The sequence below is a fragment of the Acipenser ruthenus genome, chromosome 3, assembly GCF_902713425.1.
Source record: "Acipenser ruthenus chromosome 3, fAciRut3.2 maternal haplotype, whole genome shotgun sequence".
Classification (NCBI taxonomy): domain Eukaryota; kingdom Metazoa; phylum Chordata; class Actinopteri; order Acipenseriformes; family Acipenseridae; genus Acipenser; species Acipenser ruthenus.
The window spans coordinates 38,768,671-38,793,304 of NC_081191.1; the positions used below are offsets into that span (position 1 = coordinate 38,768,671).

Here is a 24,634-nt window from a genome sequence, read left to right on the forward strand (position 1 = left end):
TTGGGAGAATCCTGTTTGGACAGTACGCGCCATTTCTCTGCACCATTCACATCGTGTCACAAATACCCAATCAGGTGAAATAGCAACATCTAAAACTCAAAGAACACTAGTTCCCAAACATTTCTTGTGGTCTTACTGTATGTTTAGTTTGAAACATTTCTAATTGTATTTAACAAAGAATGAGCGTAAATAAGCCCTTTCTTTGGGCCACAGCTGGCATTGGATCCAAGGGAAAAAAGGCATATAGTATATGTGTGTTATATTATACTTCTGTCTCATAGTGACCTGGAGTTTCTTGTTCTCATTAAGCTGAGAAACATCTATCCCACCCAGCACCAGTTCTTTCTGTATTCTGCTTGACTCAAGCATTTTCACTACTGGTACACATTAAAGGCCTGTTTTATCCGACAGATTGTTATTATTATTTTTCTAAGAAGTTGTCTGTTTGAGGCCATTTGTGTACAATTGAAATATGACCATATCTACAATGAACCACAATGATCAGCGAGTACCTTCATTTAAGACATTGTCAGTGGCATTAATTACATTTTAATGAGACTAATATATTACAGGCAGGGTTTCTGTTTTTTATTCATTCCATTTTTCGGTTCTTATTTTTAGATATTTGAGTTTTATGTAAATTGTTGGGTTTTTTGGGGTTTTTTTTAGGGGGCTTTCATTTTTGATATACTGTATGAAATTATTGTTTTCAGTTACTTTCCAAAATGCTTGGGCTTTTTTTTCTGTCACAATATGTATAGTAACTCGACAGTACTTGCACACTTCAACTGTACTTTCTTTCCTTCGCTGTCTTCCACAATGAAATCCTTACAGTCACAGGCATATTCTTCTTGGGTTTGTGTGTTTAGGGCATTTTTTTTACATTTCACCACAATTACATTTGCAATTCCGTTTAAATTCCACGAGCGTATAAATACTCGAACTGTAATACAGCTTTAAATCTCGCAAGCAAGAACAATGCTCTGTTTCTAATTGTAATCTCTTTTTAAATTTCGCAAGCGTGATACAATCCTCCAGTAGAAATGTAGGAATTTGCTGCGACTCAGTAGTTGGGGTGGGTTTAAAGTATTTAGAACGAATCAATGTGAAATAGAAGTCAGGAAGGAGAGACATTGCCCAACTGCACAGGGAATTTTTTTTTTTTTTGTAGGTTTTTTTTTTTTTCATGGAGAAAGGGGTCATCAGTGTGAACTGAGTAATCGTTTCCAGTGTTTTCCCAGCTTTTATTGTATATACACTGGGGTTTGTTTTGTATTGGGGGTGATTTATCAGTTTTTATTGGTTAAAAACAAAAATTAAAAGTCCTAATTATAGGATAATCATGTCATGGTATGTCCACCACTATGTGATTTATCTGTCGTACTGATGACCGTGTAAATGTATGGAGAGTCCAGCTGGAGAGGCACATGGGCGATCACAGGCTGGACAAGAGCAAGTAAGGTTAGAAACAATTACAGCAGGACCAGCCTTCCTTTGTCTGCACTTTTCAGTGAGATCAGCGGGGATGCCAAAGGCACTCGAGCCCTGGGTGTAAAAGAGGAAGCTGGATTGGTTGTGGGATCGGAGGACACCCACTGAACCCTCAGCTCTCCTGAGCTGCGTGGGGAATGCTACAGTGAAGAGAAAAAAGTGGACATTCCTAATCAAGTGTAACATAATTGGGCACACTAGAATTTATGGCAAGACGGCACTTAAATTCTACATTCGTTTCTGGTCCCTGCATTACAAAAACAGCAAGAAGCTTAGTCTTCATTACAATGTAATATCTAAAATTGAAGTACCATAATTTAAATTTGGCATACTAACGCCCAAAAATACTTGCTGCGTTGGTCCCTTGCTTTAAATATTTCTTTTACTATAAGAACATAAGAAAGAACACAAGAAAGTTTACAGCTTGCTCGTTTGGTTGTTAGTACCCTATTGATCCCAGAATCGCATTAAGCAGCTTCTTGAAGGATCCCAGGGCGTCAGCTTCAATAACATTACATGGGAGTTGGTTCCAGACCCTCACAATTCTCTGTGTTGAGTCCCTGTTAAAACTGATATTTATCCAACCCTGTCAAGTAAGTATTTTTAGTGTGGACACTGTTTATAGTTACTGCAGCAAATGTTTTGCTTGGGAACCAAACATTCTTCTGTAAATTCTAGAAAAAAGTCACATTTAAGTGCCTCATTGTAACCTATTAAAAACAGCTGACTGGGTATTTTTCAAAAGCTATGGCAAATATGTATTTGAAAGGACTATATGCTGAACTGAGCTCTATTCTGGCTGCAGTTTCTGTTGCAGCTAGATATTTGTTCTAAGCAGAACGTTACACATTAGAAAACAATTCAGTACCATCAGCCAATCAGCTTCCAGCGATAGCTGGCTTCTATAAGACAGTAGATGCCAGCTGGAACGTCACTGCATCAACGGTGAATCAAACTTAAAATCAGTCTGTGCAAGTGCGGGCTTTTTCATTTTGATTTGCTGCAATAAATGTTCTGTTCTACAGCAGCTTGTGGAGGCCATCAAAAAAAAAAAAAAAGATTAATTATGTCGAGGATCTCGATATTACCATTCCGTTATCTTGTGATCACAAGATATTTTATCCCAGGATCTTGAGAAAATGGAAGTCATTACTTCCGTTTTCCTGAGAGAATCACATTTATCTTGTGATCTCAACTAAACGACTGTTGTACTGTTGAAAAGGGAAGTAATGACATCTGTTTTCACAAGATCCTGGGATAAATGATCTTGTGGCAACTGGCAAGGCAGTACAAAAACCATCCAGGCTGGTTAAAAACCATCCAAATGGCAACAGTAGAAGCAGGTAGTGTAATGCGATGCACTGCCGTTATGGACTCTGTCCCGTCAGTGAGATCTTTAACCACTAATGCAGCCAAAACTTTTTTGCATCATGATTATGGTGCTCGCTGGCACCTGTGCAAGTTCGCTGGTTCGCGTCTAGCCTCCCCCTGTTACACTAGGTGGATTCATTAACCAAATGCATGAAACAACCAAATGTATGAACCAATCAGAGCCCCAGTTTCCTCCCTTTGTTACATCATCACTGAAATATGCAACAGAATATACTTCATCTTGTCATAGACTTTAGAGGGACATCAAATGCATATACTTACACACTCATTGGCAAAGAAGATGGTGCAATTAAGCTCTAAAATAAGGTCAGAGAAACAAAAGCTTATTTAAATGAAGCAATCATTATTTTTCTGGAAATACAAATTAAACAAGCATTGAGGAGATATTTTGGGTTCCAGCTTCCATTTAATTACTGTACGTGCATTTAAGCATTATTATACAACTTTTAAATTGCACTAGCAGGGAAACATGTTTCAATCTCTTTATTGTTGTTCACATGTTGTTTGTAAATGAAAAACACTTGTATGATTTATAGAGCGTTACGTCACCAGCTGGTAGTATTTAAACAATCACATACTGTTTAAGCTAGCTATAAAGCTATACGGCAATGTTCTTTGTAATAATGACATAGTGAGTGCCAGTGTCTACATAACACTTTACTGAAGGCAGCTTTATTACTGGTTGTGTAGAATTCAGCACATGAAAAATGTTCAGAGGGCTTGGCATATCATCGAGGGCATGCGACTGATCATGCAGGTGTCTGCAGCAGGAGTCATACTGCAGTGAAATATGAACCCAAAAAAAAAACTGCTCTATAGCGATAAACAACTATTGTCTGAAATAGAAACTGACAATTCTTCTGAATGGTCTAAAGCATAACCTTTTTTAGTGAGCCAGATTTTAACCCAGGTGAAATGCAAGTATGCCCCATGGCCGAACCCTCTATCGAATCAAACTGGCTAATCTATGTTTGAATGTTAGACAGCTACAGGGATTTAAAACTTGATAAGGAATAGTTTGTTTTTGGTTTTTTTCCCCAAAAAATATTTAAACCAGTATTTATTAACTCCTATTTTGTGAAAGGAGATAAACACCTACTTATTTTAAAAAAATATGATGTAATATAATTCAAGGTCTCTTGTATCCTGTTTACACTAGACACTTTTAAGCCAACTCTGAGGCGGCTTAGGTCTTTTATTTGTAGTGTAAACAAAGCTGGCCCAGGTACAGACCAGGTCCGGACATCTTAAAAATGGCCTGCTCCAAAATGGGCTCTGCTACAGCATTGGTCTGTTTTTTGTAACAGGAAGTTGTGACAACAGAACTAAACAATATCTTTAAAAAAATGCTGAGGCAGATGATATCAAAATATGAAACAGACTTATATTTTTGCTATAACGTGAAAAGACATTTTATAATTCATGTGGGATGCCCTAGCTGCCACGATATTGTATTGTCAGAAAACAAAAAGTTCACACATATCTGCAAACGTAACCTGTGATCGTATGTTAAAACAAATCAATATGAGGAAATGTTTGGTTTTGTGGGTACCACTCTTATCTAGAATTAAACAAACAATTACAGTAAAGCCGCTAAGAAAATGAAATGTTTTCTTCACGGGGTGAATACAGTCTTTTATTTAAAAGTAACATGCTTTTAGACCTGTACATAGAGCTTGTTTAATTAGATGCATCACAGCACTAACAATTATGCACTTTGAAAAATAAAGCTTATACAATTAAATTGACTAAACTTTCAGAAGTTTGCGGCTTTATTTTTGAAAGTGTATCAACGTAAATGCCATGATATGAATAGTGTTACCAGACATCCCCGGAAAACTGTGATTGTCCCAGTTTTCAGCCTTAAGTCACTGGTAAGAAAATAAAGAACACTTTGACTGATGTACAAATGTATACAATAATGCCTGCTTCTTTAAATATGCAAGTTTTTAATGCTCTGCTCCATTTCTGATGGCAAAATTAAATCTTAATAAGCATGGAGTGACCACCTGGAAGTAGAAACATAAGTGACAAAAATGACACTTGTTTATTTAAACACTTCTGCCTCTGTGTTTTGGAGAAGGGAAATGTTTTCATGCAAGGGGTGGTCGATATGACGGTATCGGGCTATGCACAAGCATATGGGGCCAGAGCCAGCCTATGTCGTGCTTAAGTGAGGTTGTGTGGTCCAGTGGTTAAAGAAACAGGCTTGTAACCAGGAGGTCCCCGGTTCAAATCTCACATCAGCCACTGACTCATTGTGTGACCCTGAATAAGTCACTTAACCTCCTTGTGCTCCGTCTTTCGGGTGAGATGTAATTGTAAGTGACTCTGCAGCTGATGCATAGTTCACACACCCTAGTCTCTATAAGTCGCCTTGGATAAAGGCGTCTGCTAAATAAACAAATAATTATAATAAAGTGTAAACATGTGGTTCAAATTAGAAGAATTTTTTAATCTGACTGAATAAGGGTTAATTAAAGACTGGTGTAAATGCTTTGCAGATACGGCCCAAAAGGTTTAGGCGTAGCAGCGACTCAGGTTTCACATAGTTTGACCTATAATGTCATAGTGGAGATATGCTTTACTTTGAAGAGTGATCCGTTCTCAAAGCAGGTACAAACAGTTGTTACAAAAGCCCCCTTTTTTAACCCTCTCTAGTCTGAGCCCTTTCATACCTAGTTTGTTTATGAACATCCGATTTAGAATTCACTTCCAAACAATCTAAAATGTTGCAATTTTCCTTCGATTGGTTTCACACCATAAAATCTCAAACAAAATGCATTTTTCCTCAAAGCGAGTTCAAGTTCACCTTCTCGACTGTAATTGCACCAGAATGCATTTGTTTTCACACCACAATTTGTTAAGTGAATCTGATTGTCTGGATTTGTTAATACCCAGAGGGGTGTTCATTACTAAACACGGAGGGTTCCGCCCATGCAAGGCTTGCGATATTAGTACTATGTACGTACATTTTGTTTATTCAACATCTGGTGGTAGAATGTCAGCACGAAAGCAGGATAATAAACAGTGTTGAGCAGCACCAATGTTTTTTCAAATGAGTCTCTTCAGGGCTCTATGTCCCCTGGAAGTCATTTTGTGTTATTTCACCACAGTACACACACGTGTGCATACTTTCCGCGCGCGGTGGATTGTGGGTTACGCATTACATCACCACCAGTCGGTTTGGTTTCTGTTGCATTGTGAATTCTAATGCGATTGCTTTCACGCTGGATGACTGAGGGGGACACGCATTACAGTTCCTCCTCAATCGAGCCAAGACCACCCTTTCAGGTGAATCCTAGTCCTCTTCTTTGGTGCGCAATGTGATGCGAAACTAATATTTTTGACACCTGCACAAACAAATCAAACTTAGGTGTTAACTGAACTCTAGTGAGAATTATCCTCTCCAAACGAACTAGGTTCAATGTTTGAGACAGTGGATAATGCTACAGTATGTTGTGAAACTGTGTGTTGTGAACCTGTGTTGTGGATATGTGGTTGTAGATTTGTAGGCATGTTACTTTGTGTGGGGGTTAAAGGATGGGCCTGTTGTCCTTGTGATGGTGTTGCTGTCACAGTGGAGGACAGTGAGTGAGAGAAACCGGGGGAACAATGGAGGGCACCGGCACTGGATTCCACTCTCCTTTGTGCTTCCGAGAACAAAATGTCACAGTTGGTAATATGGTAGATATGTAGAAAGAGTGATTGTATTAAAAAGACTGATAACTGTATTGACAAAATTACATTCATTTGATTGGAGTGTGTTCCTTCTTCCTCACTCCTCATGTCTTCTGCAGCACCTATTTTAAGTACCAATATACTTTAGTAATGTTATATTTGAACTGTAGACCTAATAGGGTGGCCAAGTCTGGTCCTGCAGAGATGCAGTCATGCAGGTTTTCTAGGTCTCTCTAAATCATAAATCACTGGACATCTTGAACCCTACTAGGGAAAGTAAGCCTAGTAATTTAGTCAAGTAATTTAGACTTGTGATAAGAGGAAAAACAGAAGATAATGTGCTTCTCCAACACCAGTTTAGGCCGCCCTTGTGATATTTCATGTAATACAGAATTGCATTAAATTTGACCTTGTGTATTCACTCCAACACTGTCACTGTCAATAGCACCTTCCACTTCTGTGAGGAGATTTGATACTATTGGCCGTATTTGTGCGTGAATTTGGGGCAGAGTTGGTACAGGCATACCCGCTGAAAGCCGCGTGCGTTGCTATGTGACAGCATTGCGTGTGTCTACTTTTAGTCTCTTCCATAAATTCTTTATATTGGCCAAAGTACTTGGCCGTCTATCTGGGTACCTAGCGTTAAACCTGAGTAATAGCGATTCCCAGGCAGTGGTGCGCCTCAGTATTGTTGTGGAGTCCTTCCTCCCATCCTCCACTGTTTCCACAACATCTTTTATGCACTCTATGAAGTAGAGTTTTTGCTCCAGTGTATAATTTTGAACACGACGGGCCATGGTTACAGTCATATGGATGTACTGAGGAATGATGCTTTTAAAGGCTATACATGTAACAATGCATTATCATCAGCTGTGCACACATAATTTATATCACCTGCAATGCTTTCACACAATGAATTTTGAAGTGTGAATTGATCAATAAGAACCAATAAAGGTTTTGGTTATTCTCTAACACAACATTATATTAATAAATCCAGTACAATGTAATGTTTTTCAAAACTTTATTTATAGCTTTTGATATTACTGGTGTGAACAATACAAACCCCCCTGCCTTCTCTAAACAATGACCTAAGTAACAAAATCCGAACCCTTCCCTTCCAGTGTTCCCAGCCATCCCACCCTTAATATAAACAAAGCAACAAAAAAAGGGGAATTGAGGCAGAGAACAGTGATTTAAAACAGGTGTTCTCATTGTTTTCTTTTATAAAGACTCTTTAATGCACCACATTGACAGTTACTCAAAATCTGTGACGATGTTGAGCCACTACAAGAGAGTAACATATGTACGAAGAGTATAATCAGCCCAGATGATATCCAGGCGTTATCGTTCCTTGCATGATCCTTTCACAGTTTACAATGAACAGGAGTTTAAAATGGCTTTCAAAGAACGGTGTCAAAAGATTAATTGAGTTACTGGAACCTCGACTGCGATCCAAGGGACGAGGGGGGCACCACTTGCACCCCACAATCCAGGGTTTGTAACGCTCCGTTTTTTGGCCACTGGATCTTTTTATCATTGTGGCGATATCATACAAGCACCGTTTGCCTTACTGTTTATAAAGTGACTGCAATCATTGCATCCCTACACACTTCATAAATAACTATGCCAAAGGAAGAGGAGCAGCGGGACATCTGTCCCTACTCCTCAATATCCCTGCTCACCCCTAAGAACCACCAGTGTCGAGTCCCCTCAAATTAAAGGGAATGAAAAGACTTGCTGCCCCCACCCCCTCCCCCCCCCCAAAAAAAAAATTATGTCTCTCAAATGTGAAACCTACCATCACATACTACAGGATCTACATGCATGACTGTAATGCTGCCGACACCTTCCTTCATTATTAGTAGTTAACAGTATTGTAGTTGTAATGTAATTATGTAATTTTATTTTACTATTACAATATCCGTACAGACAGTAGATGCTTCAAATATAGTGACGATATATATATATATATATATATATATATATATATATATATATATATATGTTATATGCACATATATTATTTCAGCAAAAATAAACTGCCAGTACATTCTGGGACTTTCACATGTCTTCCACTATTCCACTTAGTACGATACTAAAATTCTTAGTCCATTCCATAGCAAGAGTTAGACTAAGTTAGTCCCGTACTTAGTATCCTCTAGAGGGCAGCAGCAGTTATTTTTGGGTTTGTTGCAATTGAGACCTTTTTTAGTACACAGCTGGGGACTAACTTCAGCCGCCAAGTTTGTTTCAATTGCTATTTAAATTGCCTTCTAGTTTAGTACGGAGCTGCATATTAACTACGGGATCATCCCCAGTTAGTATGCTGCTTTCAGTCCATTGCAATTGACCCAAAAGGTTTATTTTTCAAGAGAGGCCTCAAACATTCCCTCTCTGTACCTCACACTGTGTCTCCATCTTTCTAAATGGGGTTTCCTAAAAACAAACCCAGGGGCTCAACTCAGGCCATTAATTAACACCTGCTGCAAGAACAATCAGCCCAGGTAACAATAGAAAGAAGAATAGAACCCCCTAGCTAACAAAGAACACTAGGGGTAGTAAGTACTGTTACTATATTAAAAAATATTATTATTATTATTATTATTATTATTATTATTATTATTATTATTATTATTATTATTATTATTATTATTATTATATGTAACCATATTACACAGCCTTGTATCATTATATTTCTGTGGTACAAGAGGTCTTATGTTCCTCACTGGGACAATTTATAACTGTTATTTGCACTATAAATTCAAGTTACAGAATTTCATGAAATGAAAACCAGCATAAATTGCTAGCTCTTATATCCCTTTTAGGCTGTTCACAAGCAAATATGTGTGCAGATAATTGGGACTATAACAATGTGTTATGGTGTACATTATTCTTAAGTGTACAATTATATTTTTAGAAAATTACTGGACATTAACCTAACTACACCAAAGTCTAGCATATGAGAAGAAAGGTTTGGAAGTTTGAGGGCTGTTATGCAAAAGAGCAAAAGCTGAGAGTGCTGTAGTAAGCGGTTTCATTTTTGCTCAGTGTTGAATTCTTCACCTTATAAAAAAGAAATTCTGCCCAAAAAAAAAAAGTCAGAATGCAGAATTACAGTAACTTAAATAAAATCTTACATTTTGAGAATGTAATGACTTTATTTCTAAATGACTGTGCTCTTTATAATGTTTATATTTGGTAAATTGTGACTATGTTGTTTTATTATTTTTCTTCTAACAAAACAGAAGCTTGTGGGACAAGAAATGCCAGTCCCTCACGCAGCCTGAAAATAAAAACTCTTGGCACTGTACTTTGAAGTGAGAGCATATTCTTTGAACAGAAACGTATGATTTGTAAAGTAGTGTTTGAACTTTAAAGAAAGGTTATCATTACGAGCTTGCCTGGGCTTCACAAGCAGTACACGGGTTTGCGAGGGAGGGAGTGTTAAAAAAAAAAAGTAGTCCAGCCCTTTTCTGAAAGATTTCCTGTTTCGCTGAAGAACACTGACTCATATTAAGCCCCTTAGCGTATTTTGAAAGCTATGCGGAGGCAGCAAGTTATAGACTGTTTGTTTATTCTGGCTACTTTTGTTGAGAGAAAGTCAAACTGCCTAACTTAAGACATCATTTGGGGAACCTTTTTTTCTCTGTGTCCATCACATTTTTAATGAAGATCAAGTGAAGAAATTTCCGGATTTTCAATGAATCCATTTTGGTTTAATGTTTTCTTGTGCAGTTTGACAGTCTTTGCTTGCCCGGCTTTCCTACATGGTATGGGTAAGCTTTTACTTCTGTTTATTTGATTTATTTATTTATTTGTTTATTTTAAGACAAGCGTGACGGCGGCAAGAGTGTTTACCGGCTCACATTAAAACAATAATATAACAAACAGCAGAATAGAATTATCATGTCTAAAGTTATTTATTTCTCAAATTTCATAACCATTCATAGGAATTAATCAGAGTGCCATGTAACTAAGCAGGTGAGAAATAGCTTTGCTACTCGTCTAACTTCTGATTTAAGTGTTTGCAAATAGTGATTTAAAGTATATTGCTTAGGTCATGCTTTGTTTAAAAATACTGTTATTAATACTGTTTAGCGATTACTGAAAGCAACAGCCGTAGTGTTGACTTAATGTACTTTGTATATACAGTTATCATACCAGGTTGTTACAAATGGACGTCTGGAAAACAGATACGTTTTATTTGTTCACTGTACTTAAAGTAGTTCTTACCTACCCTTAGGTAGTTGCAGTATACCTGATATTGCAAGAATACTAAGGTATCGGGACTGTACACTAAATTATCCCTCAGACTGTAAACATCTGTAGGTTCGGGAATAAAAGGCAGAACTCGAGGAGGCAACACACATTCCATTGCTAACCTAGACGTGAGTAAGTGCCAGCTGTACTGTGCAGAAAACTCACATTGAGCAGATATTTCACGTGCCAGTTTGCAGACGTACTCTATTCTACACAATGTACACAAATAGAGACTGGAAAATAGAGTGTTTATATTCCAACAGGTGTATTACAATAGCATTTTGTTGAAGGGTTTTTTTTTTTATATATAGAATAGACAAAGAAAAGGAGAGGTGATACCTTTTGGACTAACTAAACAATAATTAATCACAAGCTTTCAATTCAGGTGAAAGTAGAAAAGAGAGATTGGTGTTTACATTCAAAGATGGCATCTGAACTTTAACAAAAACAACCAATTTTTGAATCACTACAATGTATTTATTTTGTTTTTGTTATTGTCATTGTTTATTGTGCGGCCACACGTCCTTTTTTTTTTTCGACACACCATTTTTCCTTACAGTATTAGAATTGTAGTGATTCAAAATGGGTTCTTGTTAAAGTTCTGAGGTCACCTTTGAATGTAAACATCAATCTCTCTTTTCTACTTTCACCAGAAGCATAGACCCATGAATTCTTGAAAGCTTGTGATTAATTACTGGTTAGTTAGTCCAACAAAAGGTATCACTTGTCCTTCTCTGTCTATTATCTCTGGACTGATAAGGCTATTTCACGATTAGAGACAAAAAGATGTAGAGTTGCAATGTCTCATTGTAAAGAGTGCTGTTAAGCAGTATGTTAATGGGTATTGATTGGTCTGATTATGTTCATTGTAATATGTTTATAGTGATTTTTATTTTAGGTCTTTTTTTTTTTTTTGCTATATTTTTCTTGTGCAACAGTATCTGAAAGTAAGTGGTGTAAAATTGCATTTGCCACCTGCTGTCTAATGTGCATGTCTTTCAGAACCATGGCTTTGTGTATTGCAGTCCATGGCCTTGTTGTTCTTATTTATATTTATGCTAACTGAGTACATTAGGGTTATCCACAAAGGACCTAAACTGATTTATAGGAATCTGTAAAAAAATAAATCACACCCTAGTGTGAGGAATTGGTGCAAAATGCACTAGTTACAAAGTAGGAATCTTCATTTAAAAATAAGCGGACATGCCAGATTCTATTATTATTTATTTCTTAGAAGACGCCCTTATCCAGGGCGACTTACAATTGTTACAAGATATCACAGTTGGGTTTTCACTGGAGCAATCTAGGTAAAGTACCTTGCTCAAGGATACAGCAGCAGTGTCCCCCACCTGGGATTGAACCCACGACCCTCCGGTCAAGAGTCCAGAGCCCTAACCACTACTCCACACTGCTGCTACCATTTCTGTTATGAGCTTGTGGTGCTTCACTAATGTTGATTGCTGTCCACTCAGAACTAAGTTGAACCACAAAAGGAAGGGGTCAGTTGAATTGAGTGACCTGTAATATCCAAATGGTTAAAAAAAAAAAAAACCTTGAGTTTGTAGCAGAACTGAAAACGTTTTTTGAAGGGGCTGTTGTTTTTGAAGGCAGTTTAACCAGTGACTATGCGCTCCCTAAATGTTAAACCCCCAATACAAAAGTGACATACTGGTTTTCACAAGCTGCTACTGTAGAGAGCTTTTGTTTTACCTGCAGTTAATCGTCCTAGTGTACTTTTATTGTATTTAGTGGTGGTCAGTAAATCACACCTGAGGTGGAATGTAATCAGAAATAATGGTTAAAGGCAGACAGTATTTTTTTATCTTTTTTTCCTTGAGCAGATTAGAAGAAACATTAGAGGTTGTCCTGAGTGTGTAAATATGTTTTTTTTTTATTTTATTGTAATCATAGGAGTAGTATATTAAAAGAAGGCCGTAAAAGGAGGACTTTACTGTATATCATCTCTATAAGGCTGATTGGGATAGGTAGTTAGCATTGTGCAGGGCACTGAAACCCATATTATTATTATTATTATTATTATTATTATTATTATTATTATTTATTTCTTAGCAGATGCCCTTATCCAGGGCGACTTACAGTTGTAAACAAAAATACATTTCAAGAATCACAGTACAAGTAATAATACAATTAAGAGAAAGATAAATACAATGACTTTGGTTCTAGCAAGTACAAGTATGACAAAATATGATTCAATAACAGAGCAGATAACAGTGATAGTTACATTTTTTATTATTATTATTTATTTCTTAGCAGATGCCCTTATCCAGGGCGACTTAATTTTTACAATATATCACATTATACATTATTTCACAATATACAGATATCACATTATTTTTACATACAATTACCCATTTATACAGTTGGGTTTTTAGTGGAGCAATCTAGGTAAAGTACCTTGCTCAAAGGTACAACAGCAGTGTCCCCCACTGGGGATTGAACCCACAACTCTCCGGTCAGGAGTCCAGAGCCCTAACCACTACTCCACACTGCTGCCCTACATCAGGATATAATTAAATACAAGATACTACAGATTAAGTAACACTTGACACATTACAGTACTCTAAAGTACAGGATTAAATGCAGTAAAAGCCATAGTTAAAGCCAGTTCAGTGCTAACCACCTGAGACCCAGCTAATTGACTATGTCCACTATACAGGATGTTTGTTTTCTGTTTCTAATTTTAAAAAAAGTATGAAATCCTGCATAACCTAATGCGTTCTGTTGTGGACAGTCATAACTGACATCATGACACTGTTTTTTTAATTCCCATGAGCACTTGAGATTGATTAATTGGTTAATTACGTTTTTAAAAAAAAATACAAATTCTCCTTAAAAGGAGAGTTAGTAAATACAGAAGTTTTACATTTTGCTGGGGTCCAAAATCAGCATTGAGGAGTCTTTTCAGAAGCTTTTTCTTTTCTTTTTTTTTGTTGGACTAGTTAGTAAGCATGGCTAACTATTCCAGCAAAAAACAATACAAAATCACACATAACTAAGGCTACGGTTTTGACACGGCCATTTTTAGTTGCGGGGAAGAAAGCAAGAATTCATGGAAAGGTCACCAAATAATGCAGTTTTAGTTGCATCAACATACACAAGTGCTTTTAAATAATACACCAAAAACAACAATATAAAGCATTGCGTTTGACTACTGACAAGTTTAACTGTTACTTTAGAGTACAAAACATAGAGTTTTCCACAATTTTGATACAGCATGTTGTAAAGAAAGCCTCTGTAAGTCAGTAAACTTCTGTTCCCATGATTTTGTTTTTTGCATTTGTTTTTCTGTCTTTACAGAAAATAACTAAATCAATGTTTTTTGTATTTTAGCTGTCTTTCACACTGCACATTCAATGGCTTGTAGCTTCTGTTTATGTAAAACACTTTCAATATATTTGTCACAGCTTGCTTTTCATTTGTAATCCACAGGAACATTTTTCACTTCTCTGTTTAGCAGTGATATTTGTCACTTTGCTCGACTTTCTGTTGCCATTTCTTCACCCGATTTCACTCCACAAACTTCCACTCCACTCATTTACATACTTGCTCACTGAGCTGCAAATGTTATTGGCTGACCTACAAAACTACACTTAAATGCTGTCAGCATATACAACCAAACAATTTAGAGATACTCACAGATTTGTATTTTCAGTGCATGACATACTGCATTTGAGTGGAAATAAATGAAGCACCTAATCAAATGTGTTTTTCCATCCATTTCCAAGATTTCACTGACTTTATTCAGACATTTTCAGTGACCACCGGGACCTCCATGACAAAACTGTAGCCTTAAATATGAACCACATAATAGGATATATAAAACAAATGGGTAAGGAATGAATTAAACAAAAATGATACCTCCATTATTATTTGACTGTAGTTCACAGACAGTGTTTGCAGCTTTTTTCCAAAAATGGTTTCATTTGTTCTTGCTGTTAACGTTGGCTCTCCTAAGGTATGTTGTGGCAGGGAAATATTTAACCTTTGGCTGTTTCCTGTTACAGTGCACAGTTTGAAAAGGGGGCAGGCACACTTCGTAAAACATTCAAGCAGATAGCAGGCAGACACACTGCAGACAGGAGTCTTTCTAAAGGGAGGTTAGAACAAGCTTGAGCAGATCTTGAGCCCACATGCCATGAGCAAGGCGCACTCCAGCCTTCCAAACTAGAAATGCCTGCTGCAATAGTTCAAGTCCAGACAGGCAGTTTCATGAGCACCAGGGGGATCACTGTCTTCCTTTTCATTGTCTGCCCTTTAACCAAGCAGCAATTATAGGTTAGCCAAGCCCACGTTATCCCTGACTATTATTTATTTTAGGTTGTAGCAGATATGCTAAACTACATTACTTTACATTAGTAGTCCTGATCAACTAAAGTAAACACAGGCCTCCATGTAGACATGTAAATAGTTGAGCTTTTGCAAGAGTGGCCTAGGGTGCAAAATTACACAGGCAATTACTTATAAAGTCAACTACTGTACATTTAGAAATCTTTAGCCTCTAGCCTCTGTTTTGAGAGACTGTTGTGAAGTCCCTGAGATTCTCTGCTTTCTGATGATTGTTGCTGAGTCTCAGCTCTCACAGAGCTTATATTGGTCTAGTGGGCTACATACTTTTACATACATAGGGGATTTTTACTTACATTTCTTTATTATTTTTTTACTTTTTAGAATGTTGCTCTGTAGTGTACTATACTTTCTCAGAATGTATGATGCCAGTAATTGAAATGTAAAGTATATGGACATTTTCACACTGAATTCAATTTAATGATGTAAACATGATACATGACACACTCAATAACCCTAAACTTAAAATAGCACAGCTTCACTGATGCATACGATTAAGTTGCAAATGCATCATTGATAATGTTTATTTATATGACTTCAATAGGAAACCACATTTTAATTACATACGCTTAAAACAAAGCATCACTGTACTCGGTAGTGAAAGCTGTAGATCTTAAAATGTTTTTGTTTTTTTTTGCAGGTTATAGATTTCAGTAATCCATCTGTTTTGTGTTTTGTTTTTTCTGTTGTTAAAAGATTTAGTGAGTAAAAAGCAATGACATTCTACCTGATTTGAGATGAACCTTGAAAAATATAAAGGTGACGTTTGAAATTCCCACTTCCCACTTTTGCCTTGCAAAGTCCTCTGCTAAGTAAGATTCACAGGAGGGCCTTGTTAATACAATATTCATAAATGTTCTGTATGCACTGGTGTAAAAAAGAAAATGTTCATTAAATAAATACTTAGAAACTTACAGTTGTGGAGAAGTACTGTAGTTACATAAATGACTTGCTTGGGGAGGGGAACTGTTGCAAGATTTCCCACTGAAGATTGCATGTTTGATTACCTTGCACACCAAACAAATGAAAGAAGCACCAAACTTTGGTGTCAATTTTTCTCTCTGACTCCCTCTATATATTACTACAACCCACAAAAACATCTGACCAAATATAATGTGAAAAATGTGCAAAAATGCAGAAAATCAGACAGGGCAAATACTTTTTCACGGCACTGTATATTATTGTTTTTACTTAGATCATTGTTTGCCATGTTTCCTTGCAAAATGTGCTTCTGAAAAGAGTATTCACCCCCCTTGGACTCACATTTTGTAGTGTTACAAACTTTTTTTTTGTCACTGATCTACACAAAATAATCCATAATGTCGAAGTGGGGAAAAAAATCTACATATTTTTCAAAATTATTTACAAATAAAAAACTGAAAAGTCTTGATTGCATAAGTATTCACCCCCTTTGCTGTAACACCCTGTGACAAGAATGGCTGAGTGGGTGACGTCAGACCAGAAGACAGGAACACAAACGACAGAGATGTGGAGTTTGGTTTAAGCTGAGCGCGTGATTGCGATCAGCATTTAATAAACAGAAAATAAAAGGTTTTAAACACAACCAAAAACACAGGACACGGCACTTGCGCCAAAATAAACAGGTAAACAAAACGGACTAGACAGTAAACAGACAGTGCACAGACAGACAAACGAAACACGGTGAGTGAGACAGTTATTTACGTTCTTACTTTCTTACTATTTACTTTCTCCTTCTCCACACTCGTTCTCCACTCACCGAACACCAACCACGACTGAGTGAAAATGTGCATCTATATATACTGTTGTGCTGGGATTCAATTACTAATTAATCATTCACTTGAATCCCAGCACGTGAATTAATTCTGTGCAACCCCGTGCTCACATATTACATTTAACCAGCACGTGAAGTGATTTGTGCTCTCCTCGTGCCTAAATACAAATCTACACTTTAAATATACGTGAAACACAGACCCGTTTATATCCCGTGTACCAATCTATACACCAACATTAACACACACACACGCAACATACAACACAGATCACACAAATGCACACAGGGGCGGGGCACTTTGCCACATATATCCCCCCTTGTGCGCAGCACACATGGCCTCAACGGCCACCTCCCCCCTTAAAAACCCAGCAGTCCAGAACAAAGTCTCGGGCTGGGAAGGGAGGCTTCAGTGGGCCCTTGGCTGGCAATGCTGTCAGCACCCCTGCCGGTAGTGGCACGGCTGACAGCCTGTTGGTCCCATCCTGCAGCGAAAAAACTGCGGGGGCAGGTGGTCCCCCGACCTCCCCCTTCTTCGTAGCCGGCAGCTCCCTCCTGTGGGGCTCCGGCCACAAGAACTCCTGCAGCGAAACTGCTGCTGGGGAAAGTGGTCTCCAGACCTCCTCCCCCTTCTTCGTGGCCGGCAGCTCCCCTTTCTGGGGCTCCGGCCACCGTACTCCCTGCGGAGGTACGGGCAGCAGAGGCAGCTCCTGCTCCTCTGCTCCGGGCGGTGGCGGAGGCAGAGGCAGCTCCTGCTCCTCTGCTCCTGGAGGTGGTGGAGGCAGAGGCAGCTCCTGCTCCTCTGCTCCTGGAGGTGGTGGAGGCAGAGGCAGCTCCTGCTCCTCTGCTCCGGGCGGTGGCGGAGGCAGAGGCAGCTCCTGCTCCTCTGCTCCTGGAGGTGGTGGAGGCAGAGGCAGCTCCTGCTCCTCTGCTCCTGGAGGTGGTGGAGGTAGAGGCAGCTCCAGCTCCTCTGCTCCTGGCGGTGCTGGCTCCCTCTGCTGTGGCGGCTGGGCATGTGCACGCCGTGCTGCCTTCAGCAGCATAGCGAGAGGCTGCTGGGGGACACCAGCATCCTGCCCTTCTCCCCCCCAAAAATTTTCAGGGGGTTGAGCCTGTAACTCCTCCCCTTCTGGCTCTTGGGGCTGAACCAGCAGGCATTTTCCCTCTGCTGGTGGCTTGGGTCCCAGGGCTGTGGAAGCCCCGACTTGCCTCCCTTTGGGCTGTGGACGCACCGACTCCTCCCTGTTGGGCTGTGGACGCCCCGACTCCTCCCTGTTGGGCTGTGGACGCCCCGACTCCTCCCTGTTGGGCTGTGGACGCCCCGACTCCTCCCTGTTGGGCTGTGGACGCCCCGACTCCTCCCTGTTGGGCTGTGGACGCCCCGACTCCTCCCTGTTGGGCTGTGGACGTTCGGGCTCCCCCCACTCAGGCGTAGGACGTTCGGGCTCCTCCCACTCAGGCGTAGGACGTTCGGGCTCCTCCCACTCAGGCGTAGGACGTTCGGGCTCCTCCCACTCAGGCGTAGGACGTTCGGGCTCCTCCCACTCAGGCGTAGGACATTCGGGCTCCTCCCACTCAGGCGTAGGACATTCGGGCTCCTTCCGCTTGGGCTCCTCCCATTTGGGCTGTGGATGCTCAGGCTCCTCCCATTTGGGCTGTGGAGGCAAAACCAGCAGGCATTCACCCTCTGCTGGTGGAGATGGGGACAGCAGGTACTCACCCTCTGCTGGTGGAGATGGGGACAGCAGGCATTCACCCTCTGCTGGTGGGCCTGCTACCTGGGCTGCTGTTCCTTTTATCGTTGCCTCCAGGTAGCTGAGGACAAACTCCACACCTTCCTCCAAGGTGTTTGGGGTGTGTTCCTGCTGATAGGCCTCCCATCTCTCACTGTCCATCATCCACAGGGCCCGGACGACCATGGGCAGAGACTGGGCCTCCAGCCCAGCATTCTCCAGGAACCAGCCCCGCAGTTTGATGGCGTCTTCTGCCATTATATATTTTTTTTTTTTTTTTTTTTTTTTTTTAAAACAAAACCCCTCCTGGTCTGACGCTTGGAGGCGCGGCTATCCCACGATGACACCACGTGTGACAAGAATGGCTGAGTGGGTGACGTCAGACCAGAAGACAGGAACACAAACGACAGAGATGTGGAGTTTGGTTTAAGCTGAGCGCGTGATTGCGATCAGCATTTAATAAACAGAAAATAAAAGGTTTTAAACACAACCAAAAACACAGGACACGGCACTTGCGCCAAAATAAACAGGTAAACAAAACGGACTAGACAGTAAACAGACAGTGCACAGACAGACAAACGAAACACGGTGAGTGAGACAGTTATTTACGTTCTTACTTTCTTACTATTTACTTTCTCCTTCTCCACACTCGTTCTCCACTCACCGAACACCAACCACGACTGAGTGAAAATGTGCATCTATATATACTGTTGTGCTGGGATTCAATTACTAATTAATCATTCACTTGAATCCCAGCACGTGAATTAATTCTGTGCAACCCCGTGCTCACATATTACATTTAACCAGCACGTGAAGTGATTTGTGCTCTCCTCGTGCCTAAATACAAATCTACACTTTAAATATACGTGAAACACAGACCCGTTTATATCCCGTGTACCAATCTATACACCAACATTAACACACACACACGCAACATACAACACAGATCACACAAATGCACACAGGGGCGGGGCACTTTGCCACACACCCCTAAATAAGCTCTGGTGCAACCAATTGCCTTCAGAAGTCACATAATTAGTTGAATGGAGTCCACCTGTGTGCAATTAAAGTGTCACATGATCTCAGATTAAATACACCTGTTTCTGGAAGGCCCCAGAGTTTGTTAGAGAGCATATCTAAACAAACAGCATCATGAAGACCAAGGAGCTATCAAAACAAGTCTGGGATAAAGTTCTGGAGAAGCACCAATCAGGGTTGGGTTATAAAAAAATATCCCAAACTTTGAACATCCCCCAGAGCACCGTTAAATCCATTATTAAAAAATTGAAAGAATATGGCACAACTGCGACTCTGCCTAGAGAAGGCCATCCACCAAACTCAGTGACCAGGTAAGGAGGGCATTAGTCAGAGAAGCAACCAAGAATCCAATGGTAACTCTGAAGGAGCTGGAGAGATCCACAGCTGAGATAGGAGAAACCGTCCATGGGACAACTATAACCTGGACGCTCCACAAAGCTGGGCTTTATGGAAGAGTGGCGATTTTGCCAAAAGGCATGTGGGAGACACAGCAAACATGTGGAAAAAGGTACTCTGGTCTGATGAGAACCAAAATTGAACTTTTTGGCCTTAGCACAAAACGCTATGTGTGGCGCAAAGCCAACACTGCTCATCACCCTGAGAACACCATCCCCACGGTGAAGCATGGTGGTGGCAGCATCATGTTATGGGGATGCTTTTCATCGGCAGGGACTGGGAAACTGGTCAGGATTGAGGGCAAGATGGATGGAGCCAAACACAGGGAAATTTTAGAGGAAAACCTGTTTCAGTTTGCAAGAGACCTGGGACTGGGGCGGAGGTTCACCTTCCAGCAGGACAATGACCTTAAACACACAGCCAAAGCTACACTGGAGTGGTTTAAAAACAAGAACCTGAATGTCTTAGAATAGCCCAGTCAAAGCCCGGACCTCAATCCGATTGAGAATTTGTGGCAAGACTTGAAAATTGCTGTTCACCAACGGTCCCCATCCAACTTGACAGAGCTTTTACCAAGAAGAATGGGCAAAAATTGCAGGATCCAGATGTGCAAAGCTGGTAGAGACTTACCCAAAAAGACTCACAGCTGTAATTGCTGCCAAAGGGGCTTCTACCAAGTATTGACTCGGGGGGGGGGGGATACTTATGCAACCAACAAATGTCTTTTTTTTTGTTTAATTAACCTTTGTGTCAACAATAAAAAATATTTTGCACCTTCAAAGTGTTAAGTATGTTGTGTAAATCAAATGGTAAAAATCCCAATTAAATCCATTTTTAATTCCAGGTTGTAACACTACAAAATGTGGAAAAGTCCAAGGGGGTGAATACTTATGCAAGGCACTGTACATAATAAGATACTAAACAAGCAAGACATTACATATCAGGAAAATGTAGTTGTTACAACATAACCTGTTTAAGCCACACCTTTTAGAAGTCAATTTCTTTTTTGTAAGGCTGTAAATTTACATTTAATAGATTAAACATTCTGCTGTGTCGTTTACCGTTTAAACTGTTACACACATTTTCAATTAAAAAGTATAATTTATATTTTACTTTTGTATTTATTTCAAATTTGACATTGGTTTTATCATACACTTTAAATACAGTGGTCATACCATATATTAGCATCAGTACCTTTATAACTGTTCCCCTTACAGGTATTACTGTGCATTACAATTGTTCAGTTTCACTAAAACATTTCCTTCACTTTGAAAAGCCTCTAAAGATACAACACAACAGAGCAGTCCTCTGTTCCATGTTGGTTGACAGCTCTAAGCCGCCCATGCTTACTTTGCTGAGCAAAGTCCCTTTCCTGTTGGACACATGAGGTGTCATCCTGCCTTACTGAACCTGGGACGATTAAGTACTGTAAGGAGCATCAAATATCATTTTAAATGTCAGTTTGCAAGCATTCTCAATGCTCCAGTATTGGGTTATTATGATTTCTCTAAATCTGCCTTTACTTGGCTTTGATCTTGTTTGGAGAATCTTAAGTGCCGGGACTGACCAGCCTTTCAAATTCCAATCAAGACTGTGACTTTTTTTTTTTAGCTCTGCCAGCCCCACCTCCTCCCTCTGGCAACAATTGAATGGTAATTGTCTAAGAGTATGTAATTACAGTTGCATAGTGCTGCTATTTATTGAAAGTCTTAACTGGTAGTAAGTGATTAGCTCATTATTCAAGGTTTATCTGCAGCCATATCCAGTAGCTGTATACTAGTGTGGTCTATTCAAAGTCTGTTATCATGTGTGAGTGGAGCAGGAGCATGTGTCCTTGGGAAACACAAACTGAACTGATACGACCAGAACGAACAGCAGCTGTTTTAGTTTGTCAACTACCAGGCTTTTCAGAGAGTGAATGTGACTGTGGGAATTGTTTCCATGTAAAACTACCCACTGAGACAATAAATGGGAATGCACATGTCTGATGGAAGTCTTCCTGAGTTCTCAGAGGTAAAACTGGTTTAAAAGAAGCTGGAGAAATGTCCCATTTGGCAGGGGGACAGCCAGTCAGTCCACTGGTATTATTCTGAGCTGCGGTTAGCTCATTATTAATGTCTTGAAGGGGCAGGGGCTCAGTAAGCTTGTCTGAGGCTAAGCCTGCAGCACCTTTCAGATATTCTAACCTTCTATAGATTTTGTTTTTATTCAATGTGTTTTATAGGATCCATTTATAAAAATGTATGACCAGGATTTTTCTAAGTGGGCCAATAAATCACCCCTGTGGGAAAACACCCACTGTATTAATAGATGCACTACTATTTAGATAACTAAAATCACTGCTTTGTCTTATAAGCTTTATAAACACTACATTCCAGATTGAAGAGCTATAACAATACATACTGATGTATAAATACTTAAATAAATAACAATCTATTAACTTTTATCAAAGCACAGGACACGAGCATACTGCTGTAGCCAGAACTGTTTTGATCTTTTTTGTTTGTTTGTTTTGTTTTGTTTTATAGCCTTGTTGGTGTCATGTTTCTGTGTTAATTACTTGTTTATCTGAATTCACCAAATAGCACAATGCATGTTCTTTGGAAGTCAATTGTGATTAACATGTATGAACAGTTTGTGGTTATCTCATAGCTTATGGTAAAAACAGCTGATCAAAGGAAAGTACTTCTGGTGAGTCAAATGTAGTCAGAGCGTAAGCAATCTCCGAAGGCTGGTTTTTTAAAATTTGCAAAAACTTGTAATCTGAATCAAAGTGATCTGGATTTTGTAATCCTATATTTTGTGATTGAGATTACTTTTATCTGGATCATTTTGATCTTTTTTTTTTCAGAAAATGTCACTGCTGGATTACTGTTATCCAGATTACATTTTGAAAAACCGGCCTTTAATATAAACCCTGGAGTCAGCACAACTGGGAAAGAAGTGTGGAGTAAACCGGGGGGTTGACTCTCCCATCAAGGGTGTCAACCCCCCAGAAAAAACAATAGCTACTGCTTGATTACACATGTTGCTAGGTCAGTTATCATTTTTTTTTTAATTAGTTTGTCCTGTTTGAGCAAAACTATGTTTTAAAAGTACATTGAAAATATATCATGCTGAAATAATACTTCCTCAGACAAAGCATCTCATTAAAAGTTAATAATTCAATAATTATAAAAGAAAATCCTGTTCGCTTTTGTGCATTCTACAGAGCACTCTTATAACCCTATAGCTGTTATATTTTAAACACTTTTTTGCGGACTCCATACGGACCCGTCACAGTTGCAAGTACACAGGAGGCCCTTCTCTTGAGCAGGAAAACACACAGAACACAAAAAAACCGAGGCCACATTTACACAAACGTTGAGCAGTATTTACAGTGTGTCTGAGTAGTCATACCTCCTACTAAGAAAATGTACAGGAAAATGTACTTCCTGTCACAGTCTTTTCCCCCAGAATGATACAGAGTCGTCGCCTTAGCACCTGCTAGCTAGGCTTTTTTTTATCAGCTCCTCCTGTCCTGTCACATCTGTATGATTGAAACTCTGAAAGAGAAGGATTTGTAGCTTTTATACACAGTATTCCAGAAAATGTGTCGGTTGTGCTGGTAACTTAGCAAATTAATCAGTCAGTTATTCAGCCCATGTCTACATATCACAGGTTTCTGACAGTTTTGTTTTTAAACTGTCTGTCTTGCATGTGAGGTCGAAATACCAGACAGTTAACCACCGAAGACAGTGTTTCGATCTGATTGGTGCAGGCTCTGCAAAGAGAAGATCTGCAGAAAAAAAGCGGTCAGACTTAAAAGATCTGCTGCTAGTGGATGTAGGGAATGCATGAATCTGAAATACCAGATTGCCACACAAATTTGGTATTTGGTATTGGGTGTACCAAACATACATCATTCTGAGAGCTCTTCAGGGCCAAAGAAGTGCTTTAAACTTTTTTTTTATAAAGCCACCAGGATGTGATGGCTGAAAAAGAAAATGATACAAAATTAATCTGATTCGATTCTGGATAGATATTGTATTCATGATGAAATGTAATACTGTACTCCCTCCTCAGTCCTCTCACCATTTCATATACTGTACATACTGTACATGCACGACAGTCTCTCTCACTCTACCTCCAGCAAAAAACTCCTAAACAATTAAAATGCAGAAAATGTTATCCTCCATGATGAACACACTAGTGTCTTTGTTATTTATATTTGCTAATGTGCAGTTTTGGATTTTGAATAACCCCTGTTACACAGAAATAAAACGAATGAGATCAGGTTAACTGTTTAGGAACAGGTTTCTATATTATTGAAGCTGAATTAGGGGATCAAAATGACCTCTATTAACTGTCTGTGGCCTCAAATTGTTTGAACCGAGCTCTTTAGGGTTATGGTTTGGTCATTGTGATGTCTTATGTTGCACTAAACCCACTACAGGGCTCCTGTAGGTGGCTTGTCTTATGGAAACAAGAGGATTAAATGTGGTCTGCACCAGCTAAGCCCCTCCAGGTCTGCGACTTCAGACAATGT

General features: G+C 39.4%; 1 protein-coding gene across 4 annotated transcripts in view; it reads left to right on the forward strand.

Moving 5' to 3' along the window:
• The first annotated feature begins 10,052 nt into the window (after window positions 1-10,052).
• The window catches only part of LOC117394619 (TGF-beta receptor type-2-like), a 38,124-nt gene continuing 23,542 nt past the window's right edge, over window positions 10,053-24,634 (forward strand). For 2 of the 4 annotated variants that reach the window (XM_059012903.1, XM_059012902.1), the window contains exon 1: window positions 10,053-10,334. Coding sequence is in view for 2 of the 4 variants with exons in the window: in XM_059012902.1 (XP_058868885.1) it covers window positions 10,265-10,334 (70 nt within the window). In the remaining 2 variants the exon portion in view is untranslated. Of the gene's footprint in view, window positions 10,341-24,634 lie in introns of all 4 variants that reach the window. The other 2 variants (XM_033992969.3, XM_059012904.1) reach the window with 2 other exon arrangements.